General features: G+C 39.8%; 2 protein-coding genes across 5 annotated transcripts in view; one reads left to right on the top strand and one right to left on the bottom strand.

Annotated features, from left to right (window-relative positions):
* Positions 1–5,937, bottom strand: part of LOC137295885 (cytochrome P450 1A5-like) — an 11,463-nt gene extending 5,526 nt beyond the window's left edge. Inside the window, exons 1-5 of one of the 4 annotated variants that reach the window (XM_067827450.1) lie at positions 5,857–5,937; positions 1,301–1,498; positions 732–806; positions 188–286; positions 1–72 (exon numbers count right to left, since the gene is read on the bottom strand). The exon at positions 1–72 is cut by the window's left edge and continues 22 nt beyond it. In XM_067827450.1, the coding sequence (XP_067683551.1) occupies positions 1–72; positions 188–286; positions 732–806; positions 1,301–1,451 (397 nt within the window). In that variant the 5' untranslated portion in view covers positions 1,452–1,498; positions 5,857–5,937. Of the gene's footprint in view, positions 73–187; positions 287–731; positions 807–1,300; positions 1,499–3,942; positions 4,137–5,856 lie in introns of those variants that run through there. The other 3 variants (XM_067827448.1, XM_067827449.1, XM_067827447.1) reach the window with 3 other exon arrangements.
* A 1,797-nt stretch (positions 5,938–7,734) lies between these two features.
* On the top strand, positions 7,735–18,597 carry LOC137297046 (cytochrome P450 1A5-like). The gene is made up of 11 exons (XM_067828999.1): positions 7,735–7,820; positions 8,200–8,368; positions 8,615–8,692; positions 9,796–9,894; positions 10,118–10,211; positions 10,614–10,769; positions 12,292–12,500; positions 13,144–13,272; positions 13,540–13,644; positions 15,858–15,992; positions 16,440–18,597. Exons 2-11 carry the CDS (start codon positions 8,209–8,211, stop codon positions 16,784–16,786), a joined length of 1,512 nt encoding a protein of 503 aa, XP_067685100.1. The 5' UTR covers positions 7,735–7,820; positions 8,200–8,208; the 3' UTR covers positions 16,787–18,597.
* The last annotated feature ends 2,074 nt before the right edge of the window (positions 18,598–20,671 follow it).

Below are 20,671 nucleotides of genomic sequence, written 5' to 3'. Positions count from 1 at the left end.
TCCGCTGGTGCTTCAGAATTGGCGTGTAGTCCGAGAACTGGATGCCCTTCTGACCGCAGGTCATCGTTGTAACTGCGAGGATATACAAGTCAAAGTTAAACGGACGTAAAGAATTAGTTTGGATGAATGTTGTTTTGTTGTTTGTTGTCTTTAAGTTCAGTTGCTGACGTCAGCGTCCAATAGTTACCTGAGTGAGACTGTGGCCGGGCTGTGAATGCAGACTGTTGTTTGACGAATGCTTCATCCACGGCCTCTCTTGTATTCAGATAAATCGTGGCAACACGACCTGTACTCATAGACACAACCATTAGATATACTTATAGCCATTATCACATCCCCTTAAGATGTAATTAAAAATTATCCCGGGTCGTCAGCGTGACGAACGAACTTGTTAACCACTAGCCTACGCCACAGACCCTGTCTCATTAGAAATGATGTTGTTGTTTGTAAGTAGGTTCCGTCTAACGATACGAAGGTTATGAGGGTTCACTGTGCAATCCAAATATAGACGTATGTACGTTTATTAATACTATCAGAGGGTGTGACTTGGGACAATATAGGAACGTTACACGTTGAGTCCATTTGTGGGATCGAACCCGCACTTCTGTCATCAGGCTACCACACCGATAACATGATACATGCAACTGCAATGAATGCTGTAGCGGATCACACGCATTTCCACCATTATCAGAATGGATCATTTAAAACATTTTCTTCAAATCTGGCTATACCTTTGTAAACAGTCATATAGGGTCCAAAATATCTTGCCCAGTCATACAGCGTCTCGAGCGTGTCGTCCTTTAAATCTGTGAACATAAACAACATCCAATGGTCAGGAATAATGGCCACTGTTCATTGTTTGAATAGAACTCTCTTGCAGCAACTGCAGTGGTATGACTATGAAAGATTTCAAACATTTGCTTGCATTTCTGCTCAATGTTCCTTCATTTACAGATTGTCATTTGCTCGAAATTTATATGTTTGCTCCTGCGGAATTGCCATTCTTGTTGATTGATCTGTTGTTTTACGCCGCTCATATTCCAGTATATAGCGGCGGCATGTAAATAATCCAGTCTGGATCAGCCAATCCAGTGATCAACTGCATGACCAACTGGTATACGATGACATGTGTCAACCAAGTCAACAAGTCTGACCATCTGATCCCGTTTGTTAGAATGAAGAAAATAACATAACTCAATATCCGCTTATGAATGGACAAACCCAGCCAAACAACATTAAGGTCTACAGGAGCACCTTGAACACTGGTCAAACGAAGCATGTGGGTGTGGACTCTGCCTACCTAGAAGACTGCCAAGTAATGGAAGACCCCTGGGCCCCGGGGGTAGTCGTGGGACAGGGCGTGTCCAAAACAAGGTGAACAACCCGGCTGTGATGCCGATGATGGCACATTGCCACATCTGGGACAACTCGTAGAAAGCTGCCGGTAGCATGTTGTCCTGTTGGAATCACTTCAGCACCAATTGCCCATGCAGATAACCTGTGAAATAGAATGACGTATCTTTTAGCGGAACCATCTTGAATGCATTCAACCTTTTTGAAAATGATTCTGTTATCCAGCACACAGACGGTATTTACCTCCGAAAACATACACACTTAAGAACTTATGGAATGCCCATATCGTGAACACGCCATGGTCGGAAGAAAGAAGAGTGTGGCAAAACGTCTTTGGTCTACCATTGTTTATCCGTTGTTGGTGATCAACAGACTGTCTGTATACGATCATATTTAAGGCTACCCATGTTGATGTTACGACCATAATAGTGTATTCCCCGGATGCGACACATGGGGTTAACTGTGTATCGCCTTAATGAATTGTAACTGTTACTAAAATAACTCCATGTACAACGCGCGTGCTCTGACAAGAAAATCTAGTCATAAAACATATGAGTCGACCACTGCCATATAGCTGGAATGTTGCTCAATGCGGCGTAACACTAACCTCACTCACTCACCCCCCAAATCAGAATGTAAAATAAGAGAACGTAAAATCTCCAAACCATCACCGCCAACCTAAATGGCGTATGACGTTAACGTCAGCGAGGTGCAACAGTGTTGCACAGTGTAAACGTTACTAAGTGAGTGAGTATTGTTTTACGCCGTCCTTATCGCTATTCCAGCAATATCATGGCGTGTCTTAGTCGTGAATGACTACTGCGATACCCCAACGCCCCTCTCTGTAGGCATCAACTATGGAAGATCACATTCTTGAGAATATACAATTTCTGTCACTTGCTGTAAAACTATAACAGTTTTGGAGAACAACCTGTCTCTGTCATCTGCCACAATGATTTGGATAATACAAAGAGGTAGTGACAAATATGAGATTGGTAGGCTGTTTGTTATTTAACTACGCATTCAGCAATATTTCAGATACATGACAAAGGTATGTAAATAATCGAGTCTGGGCGAGACAATCCGGTGATCAACAGCATGAGCATCGATTTACACAACTGAGATACAATGATATGCATCAACCAAGTCAGTGCGCGTGCCCCCGATCTCCCGTTGGTCGCCTCCTAAGACACGACACGAATATTAGTGACGACACCAAACGAGTGTCTCCCAATCCCTGAACCACATTACTTTCCCTGCTGCCTAACCCTCCCTGCTAAAGCCCCAAACGAAGCAATTCTAGATTTCCTCAGGTTCGGGATTTGAGTTTCCCATCTCCATAGTGCTCCTTTTCAATTGTGATGGGTATATTTATTACTATCAACAATATATATATATATATATATATATATATATATATATATATATATATATATATATATATATATATATATATATATATATATATATACTTTCTGAAGCAAGTATCAGAACGGTATTTTCCTTAAACCAAAATGTTCCACGTGTAACGGAAAACGGGCTTCACACATTGCATCCATGTGTGGAATCGAACCCATGTATTCGGCGTGACGAGCGAATGCTTTAACTAGTAGGCTACCCCACCGCCCCTAGTGAAAAGTAACCCTTTAAACATGACGTAGCGTAAGGTAACATACAAAGCATCAAGACACAGACACATGTGCGAAACAGCAAAAGGCACTTTTCGAAAAATGAAATTACCATAAGAGTTCGTGTTTATGTCTTCTATTCAAACACTTGTCAAAAATAAGCCAGAACAGCGTTTCTGTTGCTGTTGCAGTAGAGCTATAAATGTCACATACCTCTCACAATATAAGCCTCTGAATATATCACGACTGAGCAAGACCTGCTTTAGTTCGACACTGACATCGCCTGTTTGTATACACTCAGTACAAGCACCTGCCCCTAACCCGTTATTTTTAATGCCCGGGGGTAGCCCGGATCTGCGCCCCCTAACCATGATACTTTACAACACGTGAAACAGACCCTTTGTTATCTCCGCCATATTTACATCCGATAAGAAATTAGCATACCCCTCACAGATCATAAAACAATGTCCCCGGGGAAATGTTGACCTTACGTAACTTAGATGCACAAACACCGACGTGTGTCCTTAACAAACCCCCTATATCTGAAATAAGACCTACCGCTAAAATAAAAGCGAGAACATCATTTCCACATTAATAGCTATAGACCAACACACTTGCTGAAAGTCGAGCATATTATGAGCATGTCATTGTAAAATTAATCATTATCACACAGTAATGTCAGCGAAAATGACAACGTTTATTGTGCAGTTAAAGGGCAAACGCAGCTGTAATACATCCAATTAAACATAACCATTTAATATAATTTAGGTACACACCAATAATAAGATGAATGTCGTATTACAACATAAGGTCCAGAATAAAAGTAGACAGAATTTGAGCAAGTTGTGTTACCTAATACAAGTAATGGCGTTGCTAATGAAAATGCTCAGCTCTCGTCTATTATCTAAACGGTGTCGCAAACGCCCAATATGAATATGATTATTTAAGACTAAATGCATACCTGAACAGTAGAGGCGGTTTCTTGGACTATGGGTTTTATGTATAGTGCGTACACTGTTTTTGTTATCGTCCAGTGACTTCCGTGTGTGAAGATAAATCGCCACCAGCAGTTGTCATATGTGCTGTTTTGATAAAGCTTGACTTTATACAACGTTACCGCAGAGTTTACACACTCGTGTACACTGGTGACCTTGTGCTACCCACCGGCTATATACCGACACACATGGGTGAACCCGTTGTCTCAGACATCTGATACTGTCACGTGTACTCACGTTACATGCATTAAAACAACGTGCACAGTGAGAGAGAAAACCGGTTTACTCGGTGCTTCCCGTTTGAAGAAAATGTTTTCTTTGTAAAAACATATATTTTAACCACTTACATATATACAAAAACAAAACCCTATAACTCACTGTAAATTTTAAAACTCGCACTTCGGTACGCAATAAAGTCAGTATAATATTTTCTGCACTTGTTAAGTCGGTTTCATTTCAAGTCAAACTGCTATCTTACTTTGTGTGTAGATACACTGACGAGCAAATATATACACACATATTTGTTGACGAGGATAATGAAGCCAACAAATACTGCAATTTAGGGGTGATGTATTTTAAGGAGTGATATACATGCACTTGTTTTTCAAATATTCAGTCCAAAGTGTTTCAGCGGCTGTTTTCAGCAGAACGTTTTCATGGCGTTTATAATATTCATCTAATCCAGTTTTTCCTTGTAAACTTTCTCTTGCAAATTTACATTAGCAAACAAATCAAATCTAATAATGTATCTATGTACAATGTATGCTTATAAAACTAGGACCTTGGTATTATTATTGGTGGTAGTAATACTGAAAAGCAAGCAATGGCCTAGGTCACGATGATTGAGGCCAGGCGTTGAGGGAAGCCTGTGTGATGTCCAGTGACGAATATCTGTTAACTATTACAAGCAGTCACCAACAGTTTTCACTTCAAGACAACTTCACCAATGCTACTCTCACAAAAATATATTTACAATTTATATAATACTCATTTAATCAGACGGACGTGGTTTTACCCTTGCCATGCGTATCAGGAAAACAACCAGCTGAATACACCGTGGCAGTAATAGGTAGAGCTACTTGTACAGCACGGATTGTCTATTTTAGGCTGTGTATATATGTCTGTCACCATGAAGTGAACTCATGTCATATGTACCACACAGCTCCTGGTTGGCAGTCCAACATATCCCCCAGTGTCGAAACGCTCCCGATCGTAACGTACTTGATGGCAGCGGTGGTATCAAACAGATGTTTTTATATAGAGTATCACTTACACAACACACACACCCATTCCCTACTCCCCACCCAACACTCTCTCACACCCACTAGATAGATAGATAGATAGATAGATAGATAGATAGATAGATAGATAGATAGATAGATAGATAGATCTGAAAGTGTTCGCTCCCCAAGTCTTGAGTATACAATGAGTATGTAATGAGATACATCAAGTAAGACATCATAGTTCTACTCTTTAAAATCCATGGTATGAAAAGTATATATGACATATGCAGACAGTGTAAGTTCTGGCTGTGTGTACAATGTACGATGTAATAAGATTTAAACGTGATCATTATATGGGTGTAAGCATCACATGGGTTCTACATTAACAAATTATTGTTTCGGAGCATCAATGGCAAAGTTGTCATTACGGCATAACTGTCGACGGCTTGTAATAGATATTCATCACAGGCTTCCCACAATGCCTGGCCTCTTTCGCCGTGACCCAGGCCGTTGCTTGCTCTTCGGTCACGTAACATTGGGGCCAGTCCCTCCACAACAGACACGTTGCACCTTAATGTCTTCATTCAATGAGCACACAGAGTGTACAATGCAACATACGCAGTATATAGGAACGGTGTGTTGAACAGGTTCACTTACAATTGCGAATCTCAGTTATCTCCTCTTCCGTCTCCACAGGTGAAATGTACAACTGAGGCTGTTCACATGCCCCAGGTGCCTACCGAGACGAGGTAAATAACTGAGGCCCTACTTGGGTTTCTTTCACGAGCGTCGCAAAACCATGCTTTAGGGAGAAACAAAACAAATAGAGACGATGTTAAGTGTCAGTATTTGATGTTCTGAGTTGATTAACACCGGAGGCCTTGTAGAGAGTTTGTCGGATGTGTCAAAGTTGTTTATGACTAGTTACAAGGGTTGACAAATACAGCTAGGAGTTTATATGATGTGCATAAAGGTAGAGCAGGTATACTTGTTCAAATACTGTGGGGGTGTTTTACAATAGGGTTATAAAATGTCTAATGTCCACGTGAGGAAGACTAAGAGTGAGTTTGGTACAGGTGGGTAATTCAGTTCAGTTAGGTGTTAGGGGTTAGCCCAGTTGTCTAACATGTCGCATGATGCGGTGGAGAGGTGCGTCACTTTATCTCGCCAGAAACCATGTTGGAAAGTACTTACTGTTTAAATGTACGTTAATGGAGTCTTGACCAGATAGGCCAGTAATAACATGAGCAACAATCTACGCCGCACGCCATCGTATCTCAGTAAGGTAGATTGGTGCTAGTCTGTACATAACCGTGTCTGGACCAGACAATCTAGTGATCGAAAGCATGGCCATCAATCTGCTCAACTGGGAACCGATGGCATGTGTCAGCGAGCCTGACCATCCGATACCGTCAGTCGCCTCTTATGACAAGCATTGTTGCTTTTCGGTTGATAAAGGCCCATTCTATCCTGGATCTTTACTGGTCAATATCGAGTGTCATTATTTATTTTCAGAGAAGTGCGGTGTGATATAATGCCTTCAAACAAACAACCAAAACATTAATTCTGGGTGTGTTGTGTGTAGCACGCTACCTGTTTTTTCACAAAGTAATAATGCTCACGGCTTTCCCGCCGACATTACATGTAAGCTGATATACCTGGGATACTGTCCCAAGCTCACTCACTGCATCAAGGAGAAAAAGTTTATTCCCATAAATCATTGTTGCACATGATAGATCTCATATGTGCAAACATTAACCCTCCCTGTCGTGTTTGGCTAATTTCAGAATGAGTAATTTCACACGCACGCACGCACGCACGCACGCACGCACGCACGCACGCACGCACGCATATATATATATATATATATATATATATATATATATATATATATATATATATATATATATATATATATATATATATACACACACACACATACATACATATATATATATATATATACATACATACATACATACATACATACATACATACATACATACATACATACATACATACATACATACATACATACATATACGTATACGTATACGTATATATATATATGTATGTATGTATGTATGTATGTATGTATGTATGTATGTATGTATGTATATATATGTATATATATCTCTGTACAAGATTGTGGCGCTCTTCTCGCTGAGTCACCAACGCTCACCCAGACCGTCATTTCACAGGAGGCCGAGACGACCCACGTCTGTTTGTGTAAAGATGTTCACGAATGGCTGACTTGGTATTTGGGGGTTTACATGAGTTCAAGTGGACAGGGCTAGGTGACGTAGCGTGAGGTTTACACCAATACATTGCACATCATATCTGTTGTTCTTGATCTTGTGCTTTAATGTAGTGACGAGTTTCTTCGTTTTTGGATCTGCTCCAGTAAATGTATAACAAGGAAAAGTATTATTTATATCAATGGAACATTTATTTCCATAAAAGCGTGTTGGATGTTGACCTGACCGCGTGCCCAATGAACCATACCATGATTCTCTACCCCGTGAGCGAAACGTCACGTGATCACTGTGTGGATTCATGTGTCGCTTTAGCTGAACACTTTGAAACATAGACTATTCTGCAGCGGATCTGCCTTCGTAATAGTAAGTTCCTGCTATTACTCATCTTTTCAATTTGTATGTGTCTCAAAATCTGTGCGGTTTCAGAGAATATTTCTGGGCCATTTTCACTGCATTAGGTGACACAGCATCTGGTTGGTGCTTTTGACTCATCAGTCGTTGGACAATAGGAAATGTACGTGAACTACTCGCTTGAGGGTCTTAACGGGTGATAACGACTTCCAAATCTCAATTACATGGTACATTTATATACTTCATGCTATTCTTGCATTCGGACAGAAAGATTAGACAAATCTAAAGGCTCTGAGGTACCAAGCTTGAATAAAGTAATAGTCATATGATAGATTCTTTCGTGTCTACAAGGGGATTTGTCTTTTTCTGGTGACGCTTGTTTTCAATTTAGTCAAACACCATGGCTGGAGCTTTGGAATGGATCAGTTCAGCCGTTTTGGAGTACCGGATCACGCTTATGCTGGTTTTGGCAGCGACTGTAATGGTGTATTTCATGACCCGGAAACGTTACAAGTTTCCACCAGGACCACGTGGTCTGCCGTTGCTTGGCAACATTCTAGGTATGTTGAACACCAAAGCAGACGGAAAATGTTGATAATTTGAAGTCTCCAAATTTGAAACAGCTCTGAGTTTGAGTCTACACGAACAATCTATAAACTTTGAATTTAAAGACATAAATACATTTCAGATTTCAAAGTTACATGCCTTTAAGACTTGGAATTTTAAGAGTAGCTTTGTCTAGATATAAATATTTTCAACATTTAAAAAAAATCAAAATACATGTGCTTTCTTACAATCCATTGCAGCTATACAAAACAAGTCACTGTACCGGATGTTGGTGCAGCTGGAAAAGAAGTACGGCCCGGTGATTACCCTTGACCTTGGTAAAACAGCTTTCTGATTGGTTTAAATTGTTCTGGGTTTCAGTGATATCACTATAATGATATAAAGACAAGTAAACTCGATATCCCTCCAGTCACGTTTGAGGTGCAATTACCTGTGCTATATTTCACTGTACAGCGTCGAGTCCTTTTTGCATGTTGTTGTCCTAAGAGAGTGGCTTCAAATCCAGTGTGTCTGAAGCCCTGGGTTCGGTATCCTGATGGATTCAATACGTGCAGCTAACTCATAGTGCACCTGTCGTGGTGATTGCTGGAATATTGCGAAAATGTACGACGAACCGTGCTCATTCATTCAACGTAACCGGACAAGATTAATGGCGATCTGTCAGTTCTTTACTGAGACCTTAGGTCTAAGACTACATCAACTCCCGGTACTTCAAATCTAGTCTTATTAATTGTCACAGGCACGACATATACACACATTTCACATATATTACACATGTATACAATAATAAAGTTTGGGGTTACAATAATACAAATATATGTTAATAAAATGGCAAGTACTCTGAGTCCGTTAGTTTGTATGCATGATATAACGGTGTACATAATTTTCTCAGAAATGTCTCGATATTAGCAAATAATGACAAATACAGATGGTAAATATTTTGATTTAAGAATATAATATTTTAATAAACATTACAAACATAAAAAGTGGTATTCATCTTCCACTCCCACACTGCACGATGGACAGATGTATGCGTTAGATTAATATTTCGCCGTTTTTCTTCATTACACTCTAAACGTCTCATTTCATAACATTTCTGATTAAATATATTACGTCGCATTATTACGTATATATTAAGTTTTCTGTCTGCAATACATATTGATAAAAAATATTCAAGAGCTAAAATAGTTTTAAATCTGCTCCCTCTCTCACATACATATATGTGTATATATCGTGAGCTGTTATTTAATATATTTAATAAAATTCAATATACTCGTTGACTGAAAAGCTTGAGATTAAGAAGGTACGTCGCACTCAGCAATATTCTAGCTTCATAACTCGGATCTTCACTGGTCCAAAGTACTGTCACAAAATCGGTTGGATGTTACTAGCGACTGTCAGCATGACTTGTTCCTTGTAGGTCCCGTACGCTGTGTGTTTCTCAACAACGTGGAGGTGATCCAGGAAGCGTTCGTAGGGAAGTCTGTGGACTTTGCTGGTCGGCCACAGACGTTCTCAGGTTTGTTCAGTAAAGAACATAAAAAAAATAATGTATGCAAACCAGCACAATGAATTATTGCATGCGCAGTTTATGTTTTCCACTCAACATGTGATGGTAAACACAACTTATGTATAAGTTTACAATTTCTATAAACTTTGGAAAGTATATATGCAATCACTGTGAAGTCATACAAAGTGTACATTCTTTGTGTTGAGTCCACTGTTCATGTGACTATTTTAAGCACTGGCTATAACCGAGGGAGGCAAGGACATTGCTTTCACAGATTATGGACCGACGTGGCAACTCCATCGAAAAATAGCGCTGAGGGCTCTCAAGTAAGTCGAGAAACAAGAGCAGACATTGCGTATCTTATCGCCTTATGCCTCTGTATTTGCTTCTGTTGGGTGCCACCGGTAGTGCAGAGTGGATTCAGGTTTGTATTTGCTTCTGTCGGGTGCCATCGGTAGTGCAGGGTGGCTTCAGGTTTGTGTTTACTTCTAACGGGTACTGCCGGTAGTGCAGGGTGGCTTCAGGTTTTCGTGAACACATGAACACATGCTCAAAACATTGTTAGAATTCTGCATTCAGCAGAGATTTCTTAAGATTGTGGAAAGATTTTGTCGCGTATATTTTTCATACTTATGAAAAGTCAGACAAGAATGACGTTAATACTGGAACACTGGAGACACTGGGGTAACATCGGTAAACTAGAACTTTGAAAGCGTTTTGTTTTGTAGGTACTACATGAAAGGCGAGAGGTTTCAGGACACGATAGCTGAGGTTATGGAATTTGTGACGGCGGAGATGGGGAAAGAGACGGGGTCGGTTGATATCTACAACTACTTCAACCTCGCCATCTTCAACATCATCAGCAAGATCTGCTTCGATGAGAAGTGAGGAACATAAAAGTTATTTCATATTTCTAACGGTTCACTTTGTGTTTATTTCCGGTGAAAAGAAATTTCATGGAATACATGGACTGCGATATTAGGATCGATAAGATATATTCGCATGAAATGATATAATTGTTTGACAAAATTGTATGAAAGCTGCACTCTGTACGTCTTTTGTCTTCGCGTTAGATCAACACACTAATACAATGTTTACATTTTCTACAACTTGCTGATGATTGCTGGATATGCTCTCAGAATCATGATCCTCTGTTTAAACATGTCTGCCACTGCTGGGATATTGAATCTGCAGGTATTGCCCTTTATTCTGACATTTCTGCATGACTTGAATGTGATCACACTTTTTTTTTCTTACAACGGTCACATCTGTTCAATGAGGTTTGTATATTTCCCGACTTTTGTACCGAAGTACATGTACCATGCACTTGTGAACAACCTCTGCAATATGTACGTTGGCATGTGTGCTGATCGTTTGAAGATTCGACACAGAACTGGTCCTCAGCATTATTTTTTATCCTAAGTTGCAAATGAAGGCATCAGGTGGTCAGTTCCGCTGACTTGAATTCAAGCGTCCGAGTGCTTTAACGATATAATAGTTCAGGGCGAAAGTGTGCTTTATTACACTATACATGGTGGTAGAACGAACTGTATTTCTTTTCTAAGATGTCGTATTTAATAATTTCTAAGCGCAATTTCGATTAATCTTTGGCAGAAAACAAACGACGGTGTCTGTGACCTAAATTAAGAATCCTCGCACAGGGCTGACTGACGCGCTTAAGACGTTCAGACGAACGTTACTTGAAAAACAAATGATGAACAGTTTGGTGACGGTTTATGTTCAGGTTAAATATCTTCTCTAGATGATTTTAATTTATTTACATTTGTGATTCTCTTAAACCATACAAGGCAATATGACCGTCTCATTTCTACTACCAACGAAAGTTTAGATCAGTACATTCAGCTGAGGCTGACTAGTCATGCGACATTCCACGATTGTTTTGTGGGAATGTAAACATTGCAAACATTGCCATGCCTCTGTAAAATTTTGAGTCGAACTATGAGACGTATTGTTTCCACCAGTGATGTTAGCTGTGTGATACAACTGCAAACCATGAAATGGGATGCAACGAAGCCTGTTTACAGTACTAGGCTGTACGAGCCGATGGCAACTAATTTTTTGACGTCGGTTACATTGTGACGTATGTAATGCAAAAACGTTCGATTACGAGGGGGCAGACTGGAATGGCGCAATGACGTCAACACATTGTGACCTGATGCAAAAAGTGCACATTATCGGCTGATAAGGTATTGTCGGCACCTTTGATCTCTCACCATCTTTCAAGCATCTTAGAATCCCAATAGCTTCGTGCCACATTTGCGTAGGTCGATGTTCCTGCCGTCAAACACTAGAATGGTCTAGACTCATTGCAACAGACCCATTCCCGATTAACCCGGAATAGGGAGGATAGCGGAGTGTATAAAAACTATCAATATTTTGTGTTAGGTTTTCATCGGACAATGAAGAGTTCTTGAGCGTCTGTAAAGGACTTGACATCATCACAGAGGAAACAGCAAATGGGATCTTGGAAGATATATTCCCTCCTTTAAGACTTTATCCAACAGCGAAATTCAGGAATATCATGAAGATAAACGCTGAGTTGCTTGACTTCATTTACAAGAGGATCAACGCACACAGACAAACGTTTAGTGCAGGTAAATATTCTATAAAGCGTTTGTTGGTTTGTTTGCTTTACGCCGCAATAGGCAATATTCTGCTTGTATGGAGGCCGTCTGTAAATAATTTGCTCAGGACCAGACATTCATGTGATCAATGATCAGTGCGTCAGATCAGTGCGTCAGTGCGTTAAAGTTAAATCATGAACAATGTATGCTTGATATTCTTAGCACCATTGGATAGTGGACATGGGGCTGTACAATGTTATCATGTAGCAGATATTATATAGAATGATATAGAATTCCAAAGAAACTTTGCATTCCATATCAGAACGCGCTGGCCACATATGGAAATTCCTCATTTCTGAAGCTTTAATACCCTGAGGTGGGTGGGAAGCCCATCCATATATTCACACTCTTGTCTGAACAAAATAATTAGATAACCACTTCAACCTACATACCTGCATGATGCTATACATGTATATGATGACATTCCTTTGACTGGACCCCTGCTTTGAGAAAATTTGAGTTAAGGCCATCGTGCAGATTTTGATGAAATGGTTAACTTTACAGGTATAAGATATACAAATTTCAAAAAAATCAACAAAACACACATGCTTCATGTATAATATTTATCTTGTGTCAATACTTCCACAAGACTTGGTAATCGTTGGATTTTCAGATACACGACGTGACTTCACAGACGCCATGTTGATTGCCCAGAAAGAGGCTGAGGAGGAGGAGGATCCCGAGCTACTTGCGCAGTTCACCAACACGCATCTCGGTCAGACAGTGGCAGATGTTTTCATAGGTAATCAAAACATTTATCACGTTTTTCAAAAGCTTCGCTACTATTTGAAACAAATATGTTTGAAACATATAGGTAAATTGATCAGGCAGCATTATTTTGTTTTGTTTTGTTTTTGTCATTATAGAATTATGTATCTTCAAGATCGAACATAACTGTAAAGACATACCATACTTAAACTGTGATTATTAAATCTTCATTTGCTGTTTACATTTTACTGTCTTTTAAAAATCTGTACCGAAATTTACGTTATAAACATTTCCCCGACAGCGGGACTGGACACGTCTCGACAGACTCTGTACTGGACAGCCCTGTATCTAGCCGCATACCCGGAAGTACAGGCGAAACTGCATGCGGAAGTGGACAGTGTGTTGGGTAGGAAAACATTTAGAAGTCAAGTCATTTCGTGTCAGTGTCATTTTTAAACTGGAATTTGTTAAATTTATCACAGACAGCATTTGCCACCGATGCTGAAAGATGCAGCACCTGCGACAAGGATCAACCCAAGTGTCCCAAAGCAGGAAGCTGTGCTGTACACCCCTACAACATATAGAGTAGTAACTCCTGTCGTAATGCTCTGGTCGCCTAGTTACCCGCAGCATAACACTGGTACTCAGTTTGGAGTAAGGCATTTAGCACATATAGTATACCGGGAATCTCCGCAATTTAAGCCCCGAGAAATCACTGTTCTAAATTTTAATTTTTGTTTGAAATCTTTAATTAGGAAACTGCTATGTAATTTTAAAATTGAAAGTCATAAAAACGTTTACTTGAGTTAGGAAATGTGAACATAAATGATACAGTTCTATCTAATTAATTCAATACATGAAGTTCAAAGTATTATCCAGTGTTTCATCCATATTCAGAAATACATTATTTACTTCCAAAGTCATTCTTATTCTGTTTTGCAATGTCAGGCTTCTAAGAAAGAGTGACAGATTTCCTTGACATGATTAAATGTTTATAAAATGATTAGTCAACTTCAGTATCAACAAGTAAAAGAGGTAATTTGGTCTTGGTCGAATGTCATATACCTGGACTTGACTCCGCACCTTCTTATAAAAACTTACACGGTTTTGCACACACACGTGGAATATGCTCAATGACAACACGGTTCATTGAACTACAACTGAAAGGAGTTAAGATGATCAATTTCTGTCACCAATAAGGGCCCTCTATGTTCTGCAAACCTCAAACTTCACGTGCTCTAACGTTGAAAACGTCCAGGTTCGGCCATCCCACAGTGGTTGCTTGTCATACCTTCCTACCTAACCTCTGTTCTAATACGACCCTTTCATGGTGCGAATGTTCAAGACTCGTGATTGGAGGCAGTCGGATTTAGTAGTGCAATCAGCGACCTTGTTTCAAAAGTGATCGTTCGCAAGATCTCGGTAATTTCCGTAAGCATCGTGAAAACTAGAACCACTTCCCGAGTGCGATACTCAAATGTTTCTTTTAGACAGCTCTCAGTCATGTCATATTTGTTTCCCCACATTGCTTGTATTTGTCAAGTTGAATCTAGGTCAATGTAACACGTGTTCTGATTGAACAGAAAAAGGGAGATAAATCTGCTGCCATTTTCGCCGATAGGGGATGTTATGAAAACCACGAAATGTGGCCGTATTAGAACAGAGGTCCGTAGGAAGATATGACAAGTAACCTCTGTGGGAAGAGAATGAGGTTTGGCATGCGATTAGAAAGGGACGCAATTTTTAACGCTCAAGTCTTAAATCAAAATTTAAGCCCATGGGCTTAAATACGGAAAAAATCACGTATTTTACCGTGGACCTCGTATCACTGATTCTTGGTATCAGGAAGTCTGTTATCGTTTATGTATCTCAATAAACAATTGTAAGGCTCCGACGATATCATAGATAGGTGTTACTGAATCAGTAAGTGGTCACGCACTCTGCCTCACCTGTCACAAATACATGAATAGCCAAGTCGTGCACCTGGCGAAAAAATAAACACACATGGTTAGTGAGATTATGGAGTTGCATTGTACTTCAGTTCTACTCTTGTCATCTCTACTAGACAACCCTCCTTCAATTTGTAATATCAATAGAACATGTCTGGTCGATTGTACCTTAAGGTATGTGAACGTTACATCCCAGATCTAATTAAAATAATACAATTGCCAACTTTTCCACGGCACCAAACACCAGAATTTACACTTCTTATATCGGTTGGACATGGCGTGATGACCGGATTTGCGGGTAGACGAATATGCGGATAAAATTCATTGATTATTTAAAATGAAACTGCCTGTTACTAAACAGTAGTAGTTAGGTCCAGATTTTCTTTTTCTATCATCTACTTAGTGGTAAATATCCTTGTAAATAATCGTACTTTTGTATTTTGTAATTAATCAATATCTGCTGTTTGGAAAGTGACATCATGCTTCAGTGAAGTTAAAAAAATACCTAATTTGTATTTGAAGAATTTGTATTAACTGATAACACTCGAATTTTGTCAACTAACATTGTCTATGGAAACCTGTCAATGCCTGAAGTGTTCAACTAGTCAGCCACTCGTTTAAAAGTATAAACTGTCAGTAGGGATTGTTTCGGAACAATTTGTATTGACAGGTGAACGGCGAGTGCCGATGCTGTCGGAGCGACACATGCTGCCATACACCAATGCCGTGCTCTATGAGAGCATGCGAAAAGGGACAGTGGCACCTCTGAGTCTCCCCCACTCAACCACTTGTGATACAACTGTTGGTAAGATGGGAGCAGTACAGAACGCTATGTTAATAATAGATTTAGGGGTTAATAATATACGTATTTATAATAGGTTAGGATTTGCGCTATCATTTGAGTCTGAAAACATTGGCAGTAACATAGTACTGATAGTGCAAGGTGATGCTGTTAAATATATGTTCCTGATATGTGCACCGTAGTTAGAATTGCCAAATAACAGAATTGCATCTCATGAACTGTCCAGGATCCACAGACAGAAGGATCGAACCTCCCCTTAGTCTTTTAGTCCGAGGTTAAGTGATTTTTGCAGTTTCTTATTTCGTTAGTCTCTTTATCCTGAAATTCTGTTGAAAGCTATGAACAACTTACCTCACTTACTAATATGCCCCAAACCCAGCCACCCACTGAAGTCATTCGCACTGTTCATTGTATTTTTAATTTGAAATTCTTTCCGACATATTTCCTCAGCTGGCTGCGAGATTCCAAAGGGGACGATGGTGATGGCCAATATCTACGCTATCCACCATGACCCCAGACACTGGAAGGAACCGGAAGTGTTTAATCCCGAACGTTTCTTGGACGGTTGCGGAAGGTTTGCATCGAATTGTGAAAGTTGGATGCCTTTCTCCGTCGGCAAGAGAGCTTGCATGGCGGAATCGTTGGCCAAACCGGAACTGCATGTTGTCTTGGCCTCGTTCATGAGGTCATTTGAGATTCGACTACCAGACGGAGTGACCCCTGACCTTGATCCAGAAGGAAGCTTCTCGTGTTTGCCTAAGCGCTATCAGGTTGTCATCAAAAACAGATTTGCGTAAGATGGGAAGATGTGCCAATTCAGACGATGTCCACGACTATGTAAAGGACCAATTACACGAAACTGACCGAATTGTGTTCATAATATATGTTGTCAACTTACGTAAGAATAATTTAGTTGAAAACAATGGCTGACGAAAACATGTTCCTGAGCACACATTAGTTACATGTACTTAAATATATAAAGTATATGCTTTGTCATATCTTCAGTCCGTTTAGCACAAACGATGATCCCCTCATCTAGCCTTGTGGCTCTATTGTCACATCTTGCCATGTGGCGTTGTAATCTCTTCTAGCCATGTTGCGTTACAATCTCCTCTAGCCATGTGGTTCTATCGTCTTCTCAAGCCTCTTCAGTCCGTTTAGCACAAACGATGATCCCCTCATCTAGCCTTGTGGCTCTATTGTCACATCTTGCCGTGTGGCGTTGTAATCTCTTCTAGCCATGTTGCGTTACAATCTCCTCTAGCCATGTGGTTCTATCGTCTTCTCAAGCCTCTTCAGTCCGTTTAGCACAAACGATGATCCCCTCATCTAGCCTTGTGGCTCTATTGTCACATCTTGCCGTGTGGCGTTGTAATCTCTTCTAGCCATGTTGCGTTACAATCTCCTCTAGCCATGTGGTTCTATCGTCTTCTCAAGCCTCTTCAGTCCGTTTAGCACAAACGATGATCCCCTCATCTAGCCTTGTGATTCTATCGTCTCCTCAAGCCATTTGGTTCTGTCTTCACTTCCAGACATGTGGCTCTATCGTCACCCCCAACCATGTGGTTCTAGCGTTACTTTTGTCGCTGTATACTGGAGACAACAGATAGATGAAACGGTCCTACTTCATCTGCTTTCCAAATTAACTGTCATCGCCAAAACATGACGCCCTGTCAATATAACAATCAGCTTTTTATTCACACTTATATTCATCATTATTAACCTGAACAGAAACATAGGTGATTCTTCAAAGGCATTTAATAAATCCAAGACGTTGTTATCCATAAGATTTGTCCTGTAATAAAAACATGGGTGATATACACTGAAGGCAAAAACATCCATTTACACTATCCAAACGTTTGTTATTTATTTTGTACTTAATGGTACGTGATTCTATATGGAAGTATGTCTACGCGAATGTGTTACTATTTAATGCATAGAACAATCAAGATGTCTATTTCACTTTGACATCTCTATAGGCGCTTAAATCTGCATCTTTGTGTACATTTGACTGTATTTTCTACTATACTGTCTGAAAATATAATGCAAGTAATGAAAATTGAACGTTTTGTTTCTGCTATATCTGGTGGACTAAGAGGGTGTAAACTAACGAAAATGTAGGTATCCAGGAAGTGAACATGATGTAGAACATAATACTAAATATAACATGTCCAAATACAGACTGAATGTTAGTTGTGATAAACAAAAGCCGCCTCTATTGTCATTTAATTAGCTGTCTATCACTATGTTGTGTTTATACCTCCTTATCATCATTGTTTTTACAATTTCTATTTTACCTGTCCTCACTGATTGATTATAGAACCATGTACATATCTGGCTTCCTGTACATGTAATTATTACTTCATTAGCTGTGTTCACATCTCCCTATCCTCGTTGTTTGTGTCACCTGACTTTAATTTACCCCTGTTATCTTCGTTTTTATAACTGCTTTTGATCGGTCCTGTGTGATTGATTGTATATAGATGTACCTCTCTGGTTTCCTTTAAATTACGGTATACATGATTTGTTTTGCATTCCTGTCTGTAATCACCTGAAGAAGAGATAAGAAGTATCCCGGCATTCAATAAAGAAGAAGTTGCCACCAATATACTTGTCTTTTGTCTGCTTGTTCTATAAACTGATGTTTGCTAATGCAGTTTACACTTTTGTCCGTGTGTCACGCTGTGTCACATTTCTCAACACATAATGGTGACACTCTTAGCTCTGATATTGGTGAAAAGCCTTTCGTTAAGTGTGTAATATATCGTTTGACCTTTTATTAATTACGCCTAGCATACATTGATCCGTGAAAATCAGGGTTAGAATTTGTCTTCAGCAAACCATGCTTGTCGTAGTAAGCGGGTTGGGGATCGGATGGTCAGGCTCGCTGATTTGGTGACATATGTCATCGTATCCAAAATGCATAGATCGAAACTCATGATCACTGGACTGTCTTGTAATAATAATAATAATAATAACAATACTGTAGTTTTGTATCCCGCTAGATTCCATACTCTCGTGTATGCTCAAAGCGGCACATAGTTCAAAAGTCATAGTGCTCACGGAATAGGAAGGTCTTTAGTTGATAATAATGTGTCTTCTTACTAACCTCGTGTCATCTTAAAACCTCGTACCATCTTACTGCTCTTCCACAGACAATATTTACAGAGAGCAGAAGGGAGCGAGAAAGGGATGTTGGGGGTGCAAGGATCAACTTCTTGTACAGAAAATGATTTTGGAAGAGGCTAAAACATACCACCACAACCTCTCCATGAGAGCTGACGTACATTACTGGACACAGACACAAAGCTCACGTTTTAGTAAATAATATTTTTTCAGATCCAAAACATCTTTTAGAAGTTCCAGAAACATGTTAACGGTTGTGTGGTTAAAGCGTTTGGCAGCCCATGGGTGTAATGCATGAAGTTAATTTCTTTTGTCCATAGGCAGGAATATCGGCGCAAAACCCAAAACACATTCATGAAAAATGGTACAATATTAAACCTTGAATACATCATTGCAATGGTCGTTCACACAATCAATTTAAAAATAATTTCTTTGGACACTGAAAAGTTCTAATCATATGTTGCGTGAACCGCCATTTCCATTTAAAAAATGTCTTGGCATATATGCTCACCCTTTCTGATGCTGTAATAGATTGCACACGCCTCTTCTTCTCCGTCCTGCGGCGACAGAAACAATACGTCATATAGCAGACATTGTCGGTGTTGCCGTTTGTAGAACACAGATACACAAACTTCATTCTGGAGACAAAGAACAACGCCTAGGTCACTGCTATGAACTTAAACGCCCGACATGGAATTGGTTCCCCGTCCTGTGCCAATATTGGCCGATTATGGGGTACCCGTTACGGTTAGATTATCAGAGTCACCAACATCTCTCTCAGTCTGTTCAAGCTCAATGTACAGGCACACTACACTCTTTCTTAGATATTCACATTTTCTTCAATTGAATGTATTGAAATGATTCTAGTGCACGTTCATTAGTAATTTTTCATTTGGGTTTAACATATTAGCAGTATTATAGGTGGGAGCAGACACCTTTTTTGCCGGAGGTAACCGGAGAGAAGGTTGAGGGGAACTGATTGGCTGAGCCAAGTCGTGCGATCACCGCCAGGTGCGCTCGTCAAAAGCGAGGAAAGGGAATTGAAAGGTGTGTGAGTGTGTTTATAAATGCAGAAAACCTTTTCATCAGGAAACAAATAGACAGGGAGACAGTACCCGTAAGCCCAATTTGAATTGAGCGCGCTTGACAACTCACGTGTTTTCCCGTTCTTTCAAATCTCCTGCGCTCGGCAGAGCGAACGTCTTTGTAAAGAATTATTCAGCGCTGTCCCGACTCGGAAAGTTGATGTTGAAACGTGATGACATACATGCTTTTCAGTTTTAGTTTTACTTCAGGACTGAAGTCAGAGTATGATGTTTTAAAAACAAATGGTTTGAAATACACATGGATAGGAGCTTATTGTAAAGAATTCTTCATCACTGTGCCGACAGATAGACCGCACGGTTTGACTTTAACCGTGTCAACTAAAATATGTATGCTGTTTTACTTCAGGGCTTGGCATTTTAAAACTAGATGGTTTGAACCATAACTGTATCATTTAGAATACTGATTAGTGCAATACCATGAAGGTACGTTTGTTGGGAAAGAGTTGGAAG

This window comes from Haliotis asinina, chromosome 9 (genome assembly GCF_037392515.1).
Source record: "Haliotis asinina isolate JCU_RB_2024 chromosome 9, JCU_Hal_asi_v2, whole genome shotgun sequence".
In the NCBI taxonomy this organism is placed as follows: domain Eukaryota; kingdom Metazoa; phylum Mollusca; class Gastropoda; order Lepetellida; family Haliotidae; genus Haliotis; species Haliotis asinina.
The sequence above is the reverse complement of the archived record's forward strand: the minus strand, read 5'-3'. Positions and strand labels throughout refer to the sequence as shown.